This window comes from Tachysurus fulvidraco, chromosome 14 (assembly GCF_022655615.1).
Source record: "Tachysurus fulvidraco isolate hzauxx_2018 chromosome 14, HZAU_PFXX_2.0, whole genome shotgun sequence".
Taxonomy (NCBI): domain Eukaryota; kingdom Metazoa; phylum Chordata; class Actinopteri; order Siluriformes; family Bagridae; genus Tachysurus; species Tachysurus fulvidraco.
The window spans coordinates 20,411,742-20,430,994 of NC_062531.1; the positions used below are offsets into that span (position 1 = coordinate 20,411,742).

The 19,253-nt window shown below is 39.0% G+C and overlaps 1 protein-coding gene across 5 annotated transcripts; it reads right to left on the minus strand.

Annotated features, from left to right (window-relative positions):
- Positions 1-137: 137 nt before the first annotated feature.
- Positions 138-15,245, minus strand: dpp9 (dipeptidyl-peptidase 9). 5 transcript variants are annotated; one of them, XM_027166916.2, is made up of 21 exons: positions 15,086-15,245; positions 11,516-11,606; positions 11,189-11,427; positions 10,448-10,560; positions 9,384-9,557; positions 9,105-9,276; positions 8,847-8,957; positions 8,616-8,744; positions 8,469-8,530; positions 7,944-8,044; positions 7,679-7,856; positions 6,494-6,653; positions 6,328-6,407; positions 6,069-6,221; positions 4,626-4,761; positions 4,269-4,414; positions 3,930-4,076; positions 3,639-3,791; positions 3,409-3,551; positions 2,340-2,451; positions 138-849 (listed from the first exon to the last, which is right to left on the minus strand). In XM_027166916.2, exons 2-21 carry the CDS (start codon positions 11,569-11,571, stop codon positions 757-759), a joined length of 2,658 nt encoding a protein of 885 aa, XP_027022717.1. In that variant the 5' UTR covers positions 11,572-11,606; positions 15,086-15,245; the 3' UTR covers positions 138-756. The 5 variants fall into 5 exon arrangements, with proteins under 5 accessions (XP_027022717.1, XP_027022715.1, XP_027022716.1 ...); XM_027166914.2 differs by having other exon boundaries at positions 11,171-11,427; XM_027166915.2 differs by having other exon boundaries at positions 11,171-11,427; positions 15,121-15,240.
- Between the last annotated feature and the right edge of the window lie 4,008 nt (positions 15,246-19,253).

The window sequence follows — 19,253 nt, forward strand, 5'->3', positions numbered from 1 at the left end:
CTGTCAGCAGATATCGTATATAAATGACTGTGTGTATAAAGTGATTGGTGAATCTCCCATGTAGATACAGCCACGACCGGAACACTGCTATTTAATAAGTTTATACATAATCACACCACTTATAAAAACAGTTGGAATTCATAAAAAATATGTTCCTTTTAATAATACACACTTGAAATACGAATCGCAGGTAGTAGTGTGAGGTGTCTTTACACATGAGCCACATCGTAATCCGGGTTGCACATAATCACAAGTGTAACTGTAGAACAGAAGTGCTTAAGTTAAACTGACATGTTAACCAGGAGATGTGAGGTTTCTCCCGTATGGGAGGGGAGAAAAGAAAAGTCTGTTAGGCCACTAGGAAGGAAATAAAAAAAAATTGGCAACTTCAATTTTTAGATGGGGGCTGGGAGGAGGAGGGGGGGTTTACTACCTAGGTGTGGCACACGATTTAAAAAAACAAACAAAAAAACTTGGATGTTCATGATCTACATGGTTCCTTTTGTTCAAGGGGTTTGTGTCACTTCTTTCCCTCAAACATTGTCTTCAAAATGTGCTAAAACTGCTGACATGCTCAAATTTGGGGGGGGGGGACAAAATATCTTCAATTTCCAGGAGGAAAATGGATGAATGAAAATGGAAGGGAAAGACTTCCACCCTCAGCCGGTATTTTCTAGCTGTTCCGAAAGGTGATGGACTGGGATTGCGTGGAAGTGGGCGGAGACCGGAGGATGTCCCGGAGAATAGCGGCTCCCATCAGAGATGTTGCTGGAGGAAATGTAGCAGCATGATCTCGTAGTGCTCACCAGACTCTGGGCAGCGGATGCTGTGCCTCTCGTTGGGATAGATCTGAGAGAGGCAATAATTACAGTGTAATGTTTAAGGAACTATATAAACAAGGAGTTTCGGTCTCTTCTGGTCACTTCATTTACTGAACATTCCTGGACTAAAATCACAAATTTATACATCACACTGTCTACAACAAGGGAGAAATAACACCTAAAGGGGTTTGCTGTTACAGCAAAATAATCAACGACAGATTCATGTAATGCAGCCTCACACGCATGAAGTTAGGGTTAGGACCCAGGGGTACCCCATATTATACCCCAGCAATTTGACAACACTATGGAAACTATAGTGGTTTGAAAAAGTGTTGGCCCCCTTCCTGATTTTTTTGCATGTTTGTCACACTTTAATGTTTCAGATCGGCAAACAAATTGAAATATTAGTCAAAGATAACAATGCGTTACAGAAAGGAGTCTGTGGAGGAATTTTGGTTCACTCATCTTTGCATTGTTGTAATTCCGCCACATTGGAGGGTTTTCGAGCATGAACCACCTTTTTAAGGTCATGCCACAGCATCTCAATAGGATTCAGGGCAGGACTCTAAAATCTTTATTTTGTTTTTCTTCAGCCGTCCAGAGGTGGACTTGCTGGTGTGTGTTTTGGATCATTGTCCTGTTGCAGAACCCAAGTTTGCGGTCATGAACAGAAGGCCGCACATTGTCCTTCAGGGTTTTTTTGGTACACAGCAGAATTCATGGTTCCATTTATCACATCATGTCTTTCAGGTCCTGAGGCAGCAAAAACAGCCCCAGACCATCACACTACCACCACCATAATTTACTGTTGGTATGATGTTCTTATGTTCTTTTTCTGAAATGCAGTGTTACTTTTACACTAAATGTGATGACGCCTTCCAAAAAGTTCAGAAATGAGCTTTTATGTTCTTTTTGCTCAGCAGAGGTTTTTTGAACTCTGCCATGTAGGCTGTTTTTGCCCACTCTCTTTTTTTTTTTATGGTGGAGTCATGAACACTGACCTTAACTAAGGCCAGCGAGGCCAAGCACTTTTACACACAGGCCCATGAAGGATTGGATCTTGTTTACCCTTAAGAATAAAAACCTTCATGTAAAAACTGCATGTTGTGTTTACTTGTTTATCTTTGACCAATATGTTTGACGATCTGAAACATTAAAGTGTGACAAACGTGCAAATAAATAAATAATCAGGAAGGGGGCCAACACTTTCACACCACCGTATTAGCAGACGTTCTTTCAACATCACTCTTGACGTTAACAACAAACACCCTGATCAAAAACTGTGAAACGTACAAACTGCTCTGTGCTGAAGACTTTCCTGACTTCCACTCACGCTTGAAGCTCAACATTTAAGAAAACCTCATCAGATCAATGTCTTAAGGAACAAATAACAAAATACATTCTTAAATAATAACATATTAGCTTTTATTAATACGGTTTAGCCACCAGCCACGTCCCTATTGTTACTATAGAAACAACAATGTATGTAAACGTGTGATCTGTGAAAAGTGAGCAAACCTGTAACTGATATGGCTTCCCTGCACGGATAAGCTGAGACACCAGGAAGTTGGTGTGGAAAAAGTGCACATTCTCATCGAGGAACCCATGTAAGATTAGTAATCGGTTTGGCCTGTGAAGGAAAAAAATAAAACCAAAAAACTTTTAAGTTAAAATTCATGGGTGTGCAAAATAATGCTTTTTTTCTCTGGTGACAGTGTGTTTGGCGAGCTAACTGTAAATGAGGCTCCAAGCTTCTGGTAGACTTCAGAAATATCGGTGTGATCGTATTTTATGTTACACGGCTACTGAAAGTGATTTGGTCTCAAACACCAGGGAAAGAAATATTCCTGAATTTCTGTGTTTATGTATTGAGTAAAGAACACCAGCTGATGCCAAACTCCAACCAGCCATTTCACTGGGAACCTCCAGTCTGTCCCAGGGAACTCACACAGACAGAGAGAGAGAGACAGACAGACAGAGAGAGAGAGAGAGAGAGAGAGAGAGAAACACACACACAGAGAGAAAAACACACAGAGAGAGAGCGTCAGACAGAGACAGACACAGAGAGAGAGAGAGAAACAGACAGACAGAGAGAGAAAGACAGACAGAGAGAGAGAGAGAGAGACAGACAGAGAGAGAGAGACAGACAGAGACACAGAGAGAGACAGACAGACACACAGAGAGGGAGCGTCAGACAGACAGACAGAGACAGACACAGAGAGAGAGAGAGAGAGAGAGAGACAGACAGAGAGAGAGAGAGAAAGAGACAGAAACAGACAGAGAGACAGAGAGAGACACAGAATTTAGAGCTGTCAGTCATCCTTTTTACTCCTGGTTGGTGTATATTAGTGGATAACTAACTATTGGGTGGGAAAATGAGCTCCTATTTTGTTTCACAACATGAAGCTTATCTTAATCTGTACAGACCGAAACACAATAAAAAAAACAAAAAACAAAATGGACAGCCTCACTATATATTTTTTTCTTCATTAATTTGGCTAGGAGAAGGGTCGGTGTACCTCTCTGCTACAGATGCTGAGAGATGGAAGTATTATCGTTTACTTTTAAGTTTAAAATGAATGCTCACTCGTTTGGAAGCTTGTCCACATGCAGAGCCACTGAGCCTGCTTCGTAGCCCTGCTGATTGTTTTCAGGCACATCCATGTAACGCTCCGTGTAGCCGGTGTCATAAGCCATCCACACGGTCACTGGAGCTCCAGCTATGGCCACCTAAAAACAGACGAGAAATCCGGTTCTGCATTGACGTTTCTGGGTGAAGAACGGTTTTAATAACAGGAAACTGGATGTAGCTCTCACCTTGAACACGTTAGGTCGGCGAATGAGGCCCATGAGGGACAGGAATCCTCCGTAAGACCAGCCGTGAATGGCCACGCGACTTAAGTCTATGAATTTGTACTTGTCAGCTACATACTGAAGACCTTCCACTTGGTCCTCGATCTCCACCTGGCCCTGAAAAGGGGAGCAGATGAATGATTACCCCCTCAGTGACACTCATACACGACAATTACCCGTGTTACATTTCTGGTTATGTATATTAGCATTTGGCTTCATTGATCCCTTCAGGAGATTACAGGTATCCTTACATACCATTTTGTTTTTTAAAGCACCCTCAAACTTCAGCCCCCTCTGGCACGAGCCTCTTCCGTCAATAACGACCACGGCGTAACCTAAAGAGGCTAAAGTGTTCAGACGCAAATACTTCACCCCTTTGTATGAGTTGTTCACTAACTGCACCTGAGAGGAGAGCAAAAACAAACACACACACACACCCGTAGCATCAGGGTCAGTTATAAATAGTAACTGTGTTTAACTTGTAAATATTCTTATTATTCACACACACACACATATATATATATATATATATAAATAAATAAAAGAAAAAGATGCCAAACAGCACTTTTAGAACTGTACAGAAAGCAACCCAACCTGAGGGCCACCGTACACGAACAGGATCGCAGGGTGTTTTTTGCCCGGCTTCAGGTTGTGTGGTTTGTACAACATTCCGTACAGCTCAAAACCAGACTTTGCAGGAAAACTAAATATCTCGGGCGGAACGTAATCCGCTGGGCAACCTGAAAAATAAAGAAAGGGAAAAAAAATTATAAATCATTTGCTGTACGTGTTACGGAGTCACACGACGAGTCTTGGCCCAAACCTTAAAAACGATCCGTGGCCGTGTTGAAATATTGCGTGTTGTGTTCATTTCTGTGTTTGCATGATGGAGAATTCCTGATAAATGCTATTGCGAGGGTTTTAATTAAAACCCCTCTCTATTTAACATACCTGCTGCTTCCATCATGCTGGCCCAAAACTCCGGCTCTTTGTGTAAAGGGTCGCCGTCAGAACCGACCAGCTTGTAGACGTGAACGCAGGGAGGTGTGCTCACATTGCTGTAATGGCTGATAAACATGTCGAAGCTCTGCATTTAAAAACAAAACAAAACAAAACAAAAGATGATCAAGATGAATTACGCAAAAAAGATATTTTCTGATCATTGCTGGATATTTAAGCCATCTAGCTTCCAAAGGTTTCACAGAAGTGCTGACTATGTATGAGCATATTGCATCATTTGCACATTTTCTCCTGGTAATGAGCATTTTGCACATTTTCACCCAAATGTAAACTGTTTAATTTCACATTTGGTATGTAAATTGTTCTGCAATTTCTGGAGCACACTCCCAAGAATTTCACTCACCGAGGCACATGTGCTGTGGTGATGCGACAATAAAAGTGACTTGCCTTGATAAGTAACAGTGTGAATCATTTCGCATGAATCAATTAGCGCCTGATTCCATAGAACTAAAGCAACATTTAGATCTCTACATGTGCTCTCGCTCTGGCGCACACACTAAGATATGCGTAGAATATACAGTTTCACTCCATTTCTTCCATCCATCCATCTACCGGGACAAAACAAACTAGTGTCTAAATGCTGTTGGTGCTAAATGGTGAACCAGTTACTTGTATTGCAGCCATGATGCCAAACCAGTTCAAATGAGCAATGATGAAAACCACAAACAAATGATATTATGTGCGGAAACACACCCGCCCCAAAATGTCATCGCCCCAATGTTTTCCTTTGAAATCTGTCACAAGATCATAATCAAAGCAACAAGCCTTTAGATGCCAGAGCCTCTAAAAACCCCCGTCCTGTGATTAACAAACACTGTCGCACAACCGCTCACGGCTTCCTGATGCTCTAAACTGGACTAATACAACAACAACAAAATAAAATAAACATTTATTCCAAAGAATGTGATAAAAACTTGATAAAACATTTGTTAGGATTTTTAATTATAAGCAAAAAAACAAAAACCTGTTCACACCGTTAAGACGGTTAGATTTAACCCTATATTCTTCCGTGTCCCGTTACGTTCATAGCGTTTCCCTAATAACTAGGTTAAATGAAGTCAAAGGTACACTATATTATGCTAATCCATTGGCAAGTAGATGCTGATTAGATTTTACTTTACAATAATGAATGCAAAACATTCTCCATGTACCTCATTAGAAAGCAGAAAATAAAAATCAATCAATCAAGAATTAAAAAATAAATAAATAAATAAACAAACAGACAGACAGACAGGACAATAGAGATTAGGTGGGAGACCTGAGGGTGGGTTCCAGGGTGCCAGTTAATATTGGAAATCAAGTATTCAACATAAAGCACAGCATATTGAAAAAAATGGAAGCTGAACAGTTGACTGCTGATGTTTAAGAGCGAACCTGGCTGACAGAACAGCTGTGTGAGAAGCCCGGCTTAGTCAGACGGACGATGTCTCCTGGTGTTTCGTAGCTCCCTACGTATAAATGATGTTCCAGCGGTGTGTCTTTGGTGCCTTGGAAGTACACCAACTTTGTCTCTTCATTTACCCAGATCTTAAAGGAAAGACAAGGGGCACAAGCTAAAGCAGGAGCAACAATTTATCAACAGCATTTAAAATATTACTAAAAAAAAAAAAGTGTTTGATTCCAGGTGACTGACCTTTGACCCATGTCGAGCTAAAACCTCCCACTCGCCACTGGTTACAGCCACCTCTTCTTTTATTTGACATTTAAAATCATCTAAAGGAATACAAAGGAATCGTGTTAAGACGTAAACACCATAAGGGTTTGTATGTAAGCGTACGGTATGCGCTTGTGTGTAGGACCTTCTGTGGGACTGTAGTCTCGACTCCACTGGTGACATCCGGGCTGGAGATGGCTCGTTACTCTGTACAAATGGCAGAAGCCTGTTTTTGACTCATTCACCCACAGGAAGGTGATCTCGTCGTTACTGGTTTGAACAAAAGGATAGAATATATCGTGGACCTGTAAGGGGAGAAAAGGACAAGAAGGAGGAGATGTTATTTCCATACATACATAGATTTTACATACAGGGTCACTGAGCAATATTTATTAAATAACTTCTCCAGTGCAGCGTCGACGCAGAGCTCCGTCGGTTTTCCTTTTCCTAAACGTCTGTGGCTCACAGAATGATTCACGTCTGTTAACTCATCTAGCACTCGAGTCAACAATACAAACCTTAAAAGACGCCTTAATGACACACTGCATCAGATGCGTCGCTCCTTATCCAGGCTAAACTAAACTACATGAAGTTCTACATGAGCAAGCAATGGGGAGACTTTGGCAAGAAGAAGAAAGAAAGAAAAAAAAAAGATGACATAAGGAAGAAACCATGAGAGAAAAGTGCATGATAATGAAAGATGTTATGAATAAGAGTCTTGGGATGAGCACATGATAGTTAATGCAGTTGAGATGATCACCTTAAGAAAGAGTGAATCTTGGGCAAAAACACTAAAGAACCATTGGTATTGGGCTCTGTTTGGCTTCAGTGTGTGTGCGCGCGCGCACACACACACACACCGCGCGCGCGCACACACACACACACACACACACACACACACACACACACACACACACACACACACACACACACACACACACACACACACACACACACACACACACACACACACGCCAACATGCTCATTAAAACACCATTTGGAGTGGAGCAAATGAAGTCGACTTATTTTACAGCAAAAAGTCTGCAAAGTTTTACGGCTTATATAAAAAAGAGCCATCTGGTTTTAGCCATGTGATGATTTGATTTATTAGCAATGACATCGCCTGGGCAGAACATGGAGCATGCCAACATAAAGGAACATTCAGAAATCAGATTTAAAAATCACTGGTGATGTCTGTTGTGCATCAGCTTGTAACGCACGTGTCAGATGAGTCACACATTTTGTATAAACTATTAAATATCCATTGCACTCTGCATTAGTGAAACAAAACCTCATCATATCACCACTTATACACAGAATCGTGCTTACGTTGATCCAGATATCTGTGAGCTCCTCGTAAATGATATAGGGATGTACTCCTTCAGGCATGGCTGCCACGTGCTCTTCCCACTGTGGACCTTCTGGGCTCACAGACAAGAACAGTGCAGGAGGCAGTAAAACCAGCTGCAGCTTCTGCTGACTGCGATCCAGCAGTACTGCCCATGCGCTGCCATGACACAAAGCAGTATTCAGTACATATGTTAGAAAAGAGAAGTGAACCAACGCCATACTGGCCACGTTATCGTCTACGTACTATTTGCCGTCTTTTGTCCAGCCTGCACGAGCGATGTACTCAGCTCCAGGGAAGAGAGTATTGAAAGGCAGAACAAGCTCCTTGTTTTCTGCACTTACGATCTGAGAACAGAATGGAGGGAGAGAAAAACAAATAGAATAAATGTAAGATCGTTTACAATTCTCTTGGTGAATTTCTTTCTGGTCCGAGCACAGGACAGCACAAGTGTGTTGGAGATCTGTGTAAGCACAGCCAGGAGACATGAGGACATTTATGACGTGACGGACGGTAATGAATCCTACATGATTTTGTGTGCTCCTGTATAATATCCATATATAACCGTATATTGTAACATTGCCATAAAAAAAGCAATGACTTCCCTCCATAGAGGTCCATCTGCTTATCCGTAGAACTGCTTGTTCTGGATGACATGGAGCGTGTCAATGTGTCTAAGAACACAAAACGGTGTGTGTGTGCGCGCGTTGTGGATAATTGAGTCCCCTTGTTTAAGTGGACATGGAACAAACAATGGCACTTGATACCTACCTCGCCATTTGCGTCAGTTTTGATCTCTGCCAGCTTCAAACTGATTTGAGGGTTGTTACTCCCTAAAAAAACAAAAACAAACAAAAAAATCATTTTAAAATAGCAATGTAAATTTTTTGCTTGTTGCTGAATGAAAGATAGAATTACCAGTGCGAGGGTATCTATAGACATCTGCTTTGCGTTCCTCCAGTGCCGGAGAAGGTACGTGAATGATCTCTACCTCAGACTCATCTACCTCCTCGTACAGCATCTGCATGGTCTTACCCCCATCTGCATCTAAACCGAGTACACAGAGAGCATGCTAACCTGACAAACATTTTTAAACAGAGAAGAATGTTTACACTTTCTTTAAATGCTTTTATTCATCCCTGAACAAACCTTCGGAAACGGCTGGACACCACCAGTAACCGGTAAAGCGATCAAACTCCTCCTGAATCACAAAAGTCGCGACGCCAGCTGACTTTGGGTCCTCTTTTACATTATTCAAGCCTACACCCAAAATAAAACATAAGGAACGTATGAGAACCGATTCTATTATTATATAAACATGAACCCTGTGGATTTCTATCAGCATGGTGCTTTTAGAGGACTTCATAAAGGCATGCATGGGGATCTGGTGCAGGAAATTCAACTCACCTTTATGACAAAAGGTCAACCTTCGCTCCTCTCCTGTTTCAAAATTAGTCACCCACAGGTCGTTGTTGTTGATAAAAGCGATGAAACTGGGGTCACCGGGACAGATCTTGGGGTCCATTCGAATCCCTGAACATTGGGTCTTAATCTCTACAGGCTTCATGGGTGCTGCCTGCTGAACAGGGCATAATTTTTAAGACATGAGCAAAAAGGTTATACTGTAACTGTACTTATTGTTATTGTACTGGTGACGTGCGAGAGAAGCAAATCACGTCGACTCACAATGAAGCCATTATGTCCACCATCGTGACAATAGAAAAGGCTGTTACTAGCTTGGAAGAGGAAAAGGCCGCTTCGTGCATGGTAGTCATAGGAAGTGATGCCAAACACACCAAGTCGCTTCCTCTCGCGAAGGAGCTCCTCCTCCCGAGAGTATACACCATGCTGGGGAGTTGCCTGAGGATAATCGCAAGGGTCATTCATTGCGGGTCATTCATTGCTTGTTGGCGTTCCTCGATATACAGGGTGTTATATACATTATATATATATATATATATATAGGAAATTAAATCTCTTAGCAAAATGTTTTAGAATACTTCATTTCTAGATTTTATAACCGATCTACATAGTCACACGACGAAGCTCTGGTATGATCCATGTGCGAATCCATTCCATTCATCTATATGGATGCAATAAATTGTGTGTACAGATCATGCTCTTAAGATTAAAACACACATGCATAAGTGTATACTGTCAGGCCTTAGCACTTATTTAGTTATTACAGAAATTTTACATTTAGAAATTGGAACGAGGCTTTCAGAACTTACAACTCGGAATTTAAAACATGGAAATCGGGAATTCAGAACTTGGAATTTAAAACTCGAAATTTAGAGCTCAAGATTTAGAACTCTGTCTTCAGAACGTAGGACTTGGAATTTGGAATGATTTGAAAGAATGATTTGAGATTCAGAAAATATGCAATTTTGGAACTCAGAATTTGGAACACGTTATTTACAATTCAAAACTGAGAACTCAGATTTCAGGAATCAGAATTTTATATATATATATATATAAAATGTTTATAGCGACATATTTCAAGTAGCCGTTAACAAAAAAGCACCTATTACTCAGATGAGCTTTTGCTATATGAAGGCTGCATAAAAAATTGCATGACATTTCTAAAAAAATTATTCCCCACTATAAACAGACATTGGGATGGTTTCTATTGCATTATTAGTGAATTTCGTGAATTTTTTTTTAAGTTGTTAGAAGTTACCTTTTACGTTCAGTTTGGCCAAAATGGTCTTTAAAAAGTTGCTTCCTGCAGCTTTAAGGAAGTAAATTACCTGAAAATGATCTAACATCTGTTTCCAGGATAAAACCAGAAGGGCTTCTTTTCTGATCTTCTTTGGAATTTCAGAGTATAGTAAGGAGTTTTCCCTGCTCCCATAAGGCATACCTAGACCAAGAAAACATGAACAAATAGTTGAAAGGAAAAAGTGAACCATACAATATATAGTTGACGCAGTACGTAGCGAAATGAGACGACGTTTCTCCAGGACTGTGGTGTTATATAGAACATCCCAGAGCTAAGGGCTTAAAGGAAGTTGTCCTAGCCACATAAAGTGCATCGTGTGCAACCTCGTGCAAACAGACAACACAAAACACTACAGGACAAACCCACAAAATAGCACCGACCTGTGTGTATTCTGTATATTGTACAGTACATTGTGCAAAAATATATACAACAAGAGTGTTCTATTTAAACATATCTCCACTTGTGTAATGGCAGCAGTTTGACGAGGTAATAACTATTATATGATAAGTATAATAATGATTTTTATTCAAGCAACAAATGTTAGAGCGCCAGAATCTTACATTAAATGAGTCACACTACCAAAACTCAGTCTGTCAAATGGCATCAATCGAAATGTACTTTACCAAATACGCAATCCTCAAATAACTCCTACAAGGCCTGTCAGCATGCTGAGTTAATTACTTCTAACTGGCTGTGCAAGCTGATATTAATGATGATGTCTTTAGTGTCTCACACACACACACACACTCACTCTCGCACCAAGCATTACCAAGGTAATACAGCCGATGAGAATGAGGGCTCAGCTCGTCGTTTTTCTGTACAAATTGGAAGTCGTGAGGCGCCTTGTTGACGATCATTCCCGAGTATTTCCGACTTCCGTGGATGATCTCACGCAGGCCATCCCACGAGTGCTTTTCCACAAAAAACTGCGAGGGTACGTCTTCCATCTCTACCACTTCTGTGCTGTCTGAAAGGTCGTCTACTGCGGTCATCTTGACAGCTGTAAAACTGAAAACGAGAACAATGTCAATTGCAGTTTAAGTATGCAAAGAATTACAGGTCATACAGTCTTGTAGCTTTTTATTTCTTTTAATACCTTTTCCAACTTCCTTCTTTTTCGTCTTCAAGTTTCAACCTTTTTACTCTATACATTAACCGGCACACAAGCCTCCACAAGATCTGGCAACCTGCAGATAGGTAAGAGACCATTGTAAAGAACATGGAGAAAAATATGATGCAACAAAATATAGAGATTTGACTACTTTCAGAGGAAGAACGTAAACAAACATTACGGTACAGGTATGACATAAAGGTGAGTCATAGCCTAGAGGAATAGCCGGTATGAGGGATGTGGTAAGCTCAGTGGTTAAGGTGTTGGGCTACTGATGGGAAGGTCATGGGTTCGTACCCCAGGTCCACCAAGCTGCCACTGCTGGGCCCCTGAGCAAGGCCCTTAACCCTCAGTTGCTCAGTTGTAAGTCACTCTGGATAAGGGTGTCTGCTAAATGCCATAAATGTATGAGCTGGAACACATGGATTGAACAATGTGATGTTTTTTAAAAATTGTTGTGAGCTTGTATCCGTTTATACCACAGCAATTTGTCAATGTTTACAATTTTTCTTTTCAACTGAGCACACACTTACTCATTTGGCATTTACCTTGAAATCAGTCTAAAACCATGCTCCTTTACAACAGCCATAATATTAAAACCACCATCAACCGAAGTGAAGGACACTGATTATCTTGTTACCAGAGGCATTGGGCAAAAAAGTAAGTAGTAATTAGTAAGTAGTTATTCACATCTCAAAGTTGATATGTTGGAAGGAGTAAAAATGTTGAAGCGTAAGGATCTGATAAAATCTGACATGGGCCAAATTTGTGATGGCAAGGTAACCGGGTCAGAGCATCCCCAAAACAGCAGGACTTGTGCAGTGTTCCTGTTATGCAGTGATTAGTACTTAACAAAGGGCATCCACAGTATTGAGAGCGCCCAAGTCTTATTGATTTGCATGGGGTGTGAACCCCAGTCCTGGTTCAATCATACACAAGCGCTACCGTAGCACAAATTGCTTTAAAAATAAAAGTTTGAGCTGGTGCCTAAAGTGGGCATGTGAGCATCAGAACTGGATCATGGATGGAGGTATCTTGATCCGAAGAATCATGTTGTTTTCCATATTCTGTGGATGGCCGGGTGCTTGGGTCACTTAGCTGGAAAAGAAAAGGCACCATGCATTATGGGAAAAAGGGAAGCTGGTGGAGGCAGAGTGTCTGCCGGGACACAATGGGTCCTGGCATTCATGTGGATGTTACTTTGACGTGAACCACCTACCTAAACGTTGTCGCAGACCAAGTATCATGCCAATAGTAGCGGCCTCTTTCAGCCAGATAGAAAGTTCAAGGAGTCAACATCCTCAAATTCTTCAGATCTCAGTCTGATCAAGCATCTGCGTGATGTGCCGGACAAACATGTCCAATCTATGGAGGCCTCAAATTACAAATGACAGGACTTAAGGAATCTGCTGTTAACATTTTGGTGCCAGATACCACAGCATGGGTCTTTTGGAGTCCATACCACAATGGATCAGAGCTGTTTTGGCATCATAAGAGGAGACTGACGAAATATTAGGCAAAGATTTAAAATGTTATACATCTGTATATAACAGATGACAAAGTGACAGCGAAATGGACGCATTTCACTATTAATGATGGTGTGCTACAGCGTATCTTCATGGTGTTTGAACAGTTTCAGCGAGAAAGGTCATTATAAATGAGCACAAGGTGTCATGACACCGGAGTTTCCTTTCCTAAGAGTCACAAACACTGTTAGTGAACAAACGGTGCACATGATAGCTGCATTTGGAGGAAAACACACACATACACACACACACCTGCTTGTTTATAGCAAGTTAATAACCAAATCCTAACACACTCATTTTCTATCTGCTCACTAAATGACATACCTCATAATTGCTGAAAAGACTCTTGGTCCAGGTTGTATAGTAATCTTTATCCATCACTGCCATGTTTTTATAATCAGATATATCATTGACCCCAGAATATAAATTTCGAACCCTACTTTGTGAAAAGCCTCTCAAGGAAGGCACAGTTACTATAAATCAACCAAATCGGTGAGGCCTCAGGCATCCTCTTACAAATACATCACACACACATGGGAAATGTTTAACCATGAAGGAAAGTGGCTACACTTTAAAAAAAAAAATAAAAAAAATAAAATAAAATAAAAACGACTAACACCAAAAGCCTTTGGGTTCCAAACAACTGAATCATTGGTAATTTGCTAATGCTTTTCACAAAAGAGCTTTACATGTGTGTTATGTCTAGACTACCGTTACAAATAAGGTTACAAGGAGGAATTTAAAAAATATACACAAAATATACACAATTCCTATATTTTAGTCAGAAAATATATCTTAGACAGGTGTAAACCAAACTGGACTGATAAGGTAACTTTACCTCAGCGGTTACATTTAACAAACTTGTCAAACTGGTTTAATTGAACTAAATGCAATGGCTGTGACTAAGTGATAATAAGTGATAAGTTATTGATTTATGTCATTTAGATGAACACACAAACGTATCAAATCATATTAAAATATTTATATATATTTATTCACAATAAATTGTACTTCTAATTCAACAGAATAGAACAACACAGGTGGACGAGCTCTGTGAGTTAGACTAACTATTCAAGGCTAGCTAAAACTTAAAGATGTTTCAACCTTACCTACATATAATCCTGCCATTGACAGTCCAGTGTGTTCAGTAACAACAATGAAACTCACTTCTGTGATTCACAATTCGGTAAAATATTACATACAAAGCTCGGAAACTAGTGCTAGCTAAGCTACAGGCGATGACTAGGCAAGCTAAACCGGCTAGCAGGGCAAGCTAACTAACCTAGCGTTGTGTCGAACGGGTGTAACTGTAACAAAAGCATTGTGGTCGGGTATTTGTTTTCTGTGGGTTGTTTTTATTTTTTCTTAAACACGCAGTTAAAACAAAAATAAAGATAAAAAAAGACAAAGATAAACGAATAGCGCATGCTAATTAAAAGGTTAGAGGTTACTATAACTTATATCAATATAATGATCTCGATAGCAAAGCTAGCTATGACAGAAGAGTAGCTGCTTAGATGGGAATACAAAGAGAAAAAAACGGTAGTTCAGCCATCTTTGATGTTTTGGTACAAATATATTAAATAGCTACAGCTATCAATAGTTACACGTAATGATGACAGTCACATGACTAGTCGCGATATTTAGCTAACAATAACAGTTAACATGCTAGCTAGCTGGCTAATTAAGGTTAGTGAAATAACAGGCTGTGTTTTGGAATAAACCACTGTGCCATTGTTAAAGTAAGACAATCAGTGATCAGTCAAGATCACGGATCTAAAATCAACAACTTCTGCTTTTTTGTGTTCTTTAACAATTCGGCGAATGATGAGTGTGCGTATGTGTGTGTGTGTGTGTGTGTGTGTGTGTGTGTGTTTATGAATGACTGGTGTCCAGGACGTTAGTTAGCTACATTAAGGTTACAGATCTTGCTGCTGCCCTGATGTCGGCCTCAGTGGAAAAAAATAAAGTGCAAACTGAATTGAATCGTTGCTTAGGTGTAGCAGTGATTCTACAATGATTTACTTACAGGGATACCCTTAAAAAGTCTCTCTCATCGGTCACCTGCTGGTTCTTTAAGCGATTTCCCGGAGAATTTCAGTCTCCATTGCCTGTGAACAACACAAAGCACAGGAGCTCACAAAAACACGACGGACATCCAAGACCGTCCTCACTTCCGGCAGGACCGGTTTATGAAATCACACTTCCTGTTTGCTTAAAATCGAAAGGCGGGATAAAAAAAAAAACAACAACCGCGATTTTATTTAATAAACATAATGATTGTTTGAATACCCTGCTTCTATTACTTTTATTTTTTTACATAAATAATAAAACTCCACAACGAGATAGTATATAATAAGTAACGACACAGTCACGTGACCTAACCTGAATTACCAGTTAGATTGATTCACTATCAATATTTATTTATTTATTTATTTACTTATTTATTTATTTACTTACTTACTTACTTACTTACTTACTTACAATGTAGAGTTTCTGCATATATGAGCAAAACGTTTACGGAGAGATTAACAACTTTTGTTCAGGAGTGACAATGTTGACCGTTAGATGGTGATATTTATTAACATGTCGAAAGAAGTACATTATATTTGACTTGGAGTAACACGGTATGGCTTTATTTACAAATATAATGTATACAAAAATACAATAAAATATATCACTTTCTATTTTCAGTCTAAACCTGCAGATGTGTCAGTTAAGACTACTGGTGAGATACTAATCCTCGCTCATCTTTATAAGTAGTACAGTATAAATGTTTATTATTATTATTATTATTATTATTATTATTATTATTATTATTATTATTATTATTATTATCATTAATAATAATGATAATAATAATGATACTACTACTACTACTACTACTACTACTACTAATAATAATAATAATAAGTATGAATATTAATGATATGTATGAATATTAATAATAAGATATAATAACCATACTAACATACTAATGGTATGGATAATAACCATACTAATATTTAATATTATAATAATATTTATTATTATTATTAGTGAAGTGACATACGGCTAAGTACGGTGACCCATACTCAGAATTCGGTCTCTGCATTTAACCCATCCAAAGTGCACACACACAGCAGTGAACACACACACACACCGTGAACACACACCTGGAGCAGTGGGCAGCCATTTATGCTTTATGCATTTATTTATTTTTATGCATTTATGCAATTATTATTATTATTATCATTATTACTAATAATAATGATAATAATAATAATAATAATAATAATAATAATAATAATAATCTTTACCAAATCATGTATTAACTACTACTAGATTTTTTAAGACATTTTCTAAACATGATTTTATGTCACTGGGCATTCGGTTGTTAATTATAGATTGTATTGTATGTGTGTTGTACCAGCTCCCAATGTATTGTACCAGCTCCCAACTTCCTCTGTGGGACGAAGCCTTTGGACGTCCACTGAGCCGAGGCCGACTCTAAGAATCCTGAGACATCTCCAGTTAGACTCTGTGATACTAAGGAGATCTGAAGTCCATGATCCTTACACCAATACAACATTTGTTTGACTGTATATTACAATCACACCCCCAGTGTCCCCCTTGAGTCCGGTTCCTCTCAAGGTTTCTTCCTTTACCAATTTAAATTTTCCTTGCCACTGCTGCCTGAGTCACCTCAGACTTGCTCATAGTGGGATAAATACATACAGGTTGTGAACTATATATATCTAATAATAATCTTGAATTTTTATTCTGTTAATTCTTTTTCTTTTATTATTCCTTATTTCTTTTATTATTCCTTATGTTTACCTTCTGCTCTATGTTTATGTTCTGTAAAGCTGTCTATCTAATGTCTATTGTAAAAAGCGCTATACAAATAAACTTGAATTGAATTGAATTGAATATAAGAATACAATGAAATATATCATGAAACGTCTATGTTCAGTCTAAACCTGTAGATGTGTCAATCAAGACTACTGGTGAGGTTCTATTCTTCACTTTTTAATTTTATAAATAATTATATTTCTAATATTAGAAATATACTTTTACTGTATGCTTCCAGTGGTACTTATATGCAAAAGAAAAAGTGAAGGAAGGCATGTTAAAGCATGATGATAAGTGTTAAAATTGTTTAGCCTTCACCTTGTGTGTGTGGAGTTTGCATGTTCTCCCTGTGCCTTTGGGGTTTCCTCTGGGTACTCCGGTTTCCTCCCCCGATCCAAAGACATGCATGGTAGGTTGATTGGCATCTCTGGAAAATTGTCCGTAGTGTGTGAGAGCGTGAGTGAATGAGAGTGTGTGTGTGTGTGTGCCCTGCAATGGTTGGCACTCCATCCAGGGTGTATCCTGCCTTAATGCCCGATGATGCCTGAGATGATACCCCCGTGACCCGAGGTAGTTCGGATAAGCGGTAGAAAATGAATGAATGAATAATAATAATAATAATAATAATAATAATAATAATAATAATAATACTTAGTGCTAGTTTTTTTTTAGAAAATTTCTAAAGATATCATGATTGTTGTTATTCTCCCTGACTTAGACCCTAAACACAAGCACAGTAATTGAGGAGAGTTTGGTACAAACACCGTGACCATGGTACACTTTTAACAGTGCACAAGCCTTAACAGGGTGCATCACACTCATCACATCTCCACTCATCTAGATTGAGGTTGAGAGTCCAGGCCATATTCACGGACTCAGTAACTAACCAATGATATTAAACAGATAAATGTTTAAGTATTGAATTGCAACTACCAACTGGACACTCATCACATAGCTTTAAGTTAAATAAAATATACTGTACGTGTATGCGCTTAATATTTAAACAATGATTATAATGAGTAACAAACAGAAATTCCAATAAAATAAATATTTAGTGGGGGGGGGGGTGTCAATCTTTTTATTAAAAAAATAGATTAAATTAGTCTATCATTATTTATTTTCTGGCCTCCCCCCATTACACACACACACACTACTGCTGCTGTATAATTGCACAAAAAGCATAATATTGCACAATATTGTTATTTGCACTACCATGCACTTCTCACACTTTATGTACTGATCAGTCATATATTCTGTATTCATATTTAATACTTGTACTGTCTATTGTATCACATCTGCATTGTCTTATATAGTCTGTATTATCTTGTCTTGTACAGTATAGTGTTATTTATGTCTACTTTTAAGAGTCACAAACAGCTGGAACCAAATTCCTTGTGTGTGTCAACACACTTGGCCAATAAACCATTTAGATTCTGATTCTGATTTGTGTACTTTAGAGCTGTTTCTGGCTCTGGATGTTCATGTGGGGTGCCCATGTTATCTGGCTAATGCCATAGACTTTTGACATATTGTGTTGAAGCACATAAACACTCAACAATTCTAACACTTATCATGCTTTAACATGCCTTCCTTCACTTTTCATTTTGCATATAGTGTAGTGTGGTGGAAATATATAAAAGTAAAAATTTAAATTGAATAAAATCAAAGAGATCAATAGTTAGATGAAAATAAAAAGGATCACAATTTTCTCTACAGAGAAGTGTCTGTCACTCACACATGCACACACACACAAATGCACATGCACACACATGCACACACACACACACACACAAATGCACATGCACACACACACACACACACACACACACACACACACACACACACACACACACACACACACACACACACACACACACACACACACACACACACACACACACACACACACAGTGAGGGAGAGAGGGTCTTGTTATCCTTTTTATGCACACACACATTTACCAAGGTTGTCCTTTACTTAGAATAGTCTGTTCCTTGTCCATTTCAAAGAGAAGTATCTGTCAAGTACACACATTCCTTTCACACAGGCAGGATTAGTAAGGTCCTTAAAACAACTTGTTTTTTTTTTTTGAACAAGTGTACGTGTGATCTCTCTTGGGGAAAAAGATTGAGCCACCTTTTACAGATAGAGCCATTTTATTTTTTATAACCTATATCAGTCGTGGCCTAATGGTTAGAAAATCTGACTCCTAACCCTAAGGTTGTGGGTTCGAGTCTCGGGCTGGCCAGAGGTGGGTAGAATAACCAAAAATTTTACTCAAGTAAAAGTACTGTTACTTCAGAATAATATGACTCAAGTAAAAGTAAAAAAGTAGACATCCAAATAATTACTTGAATAAGAGTAA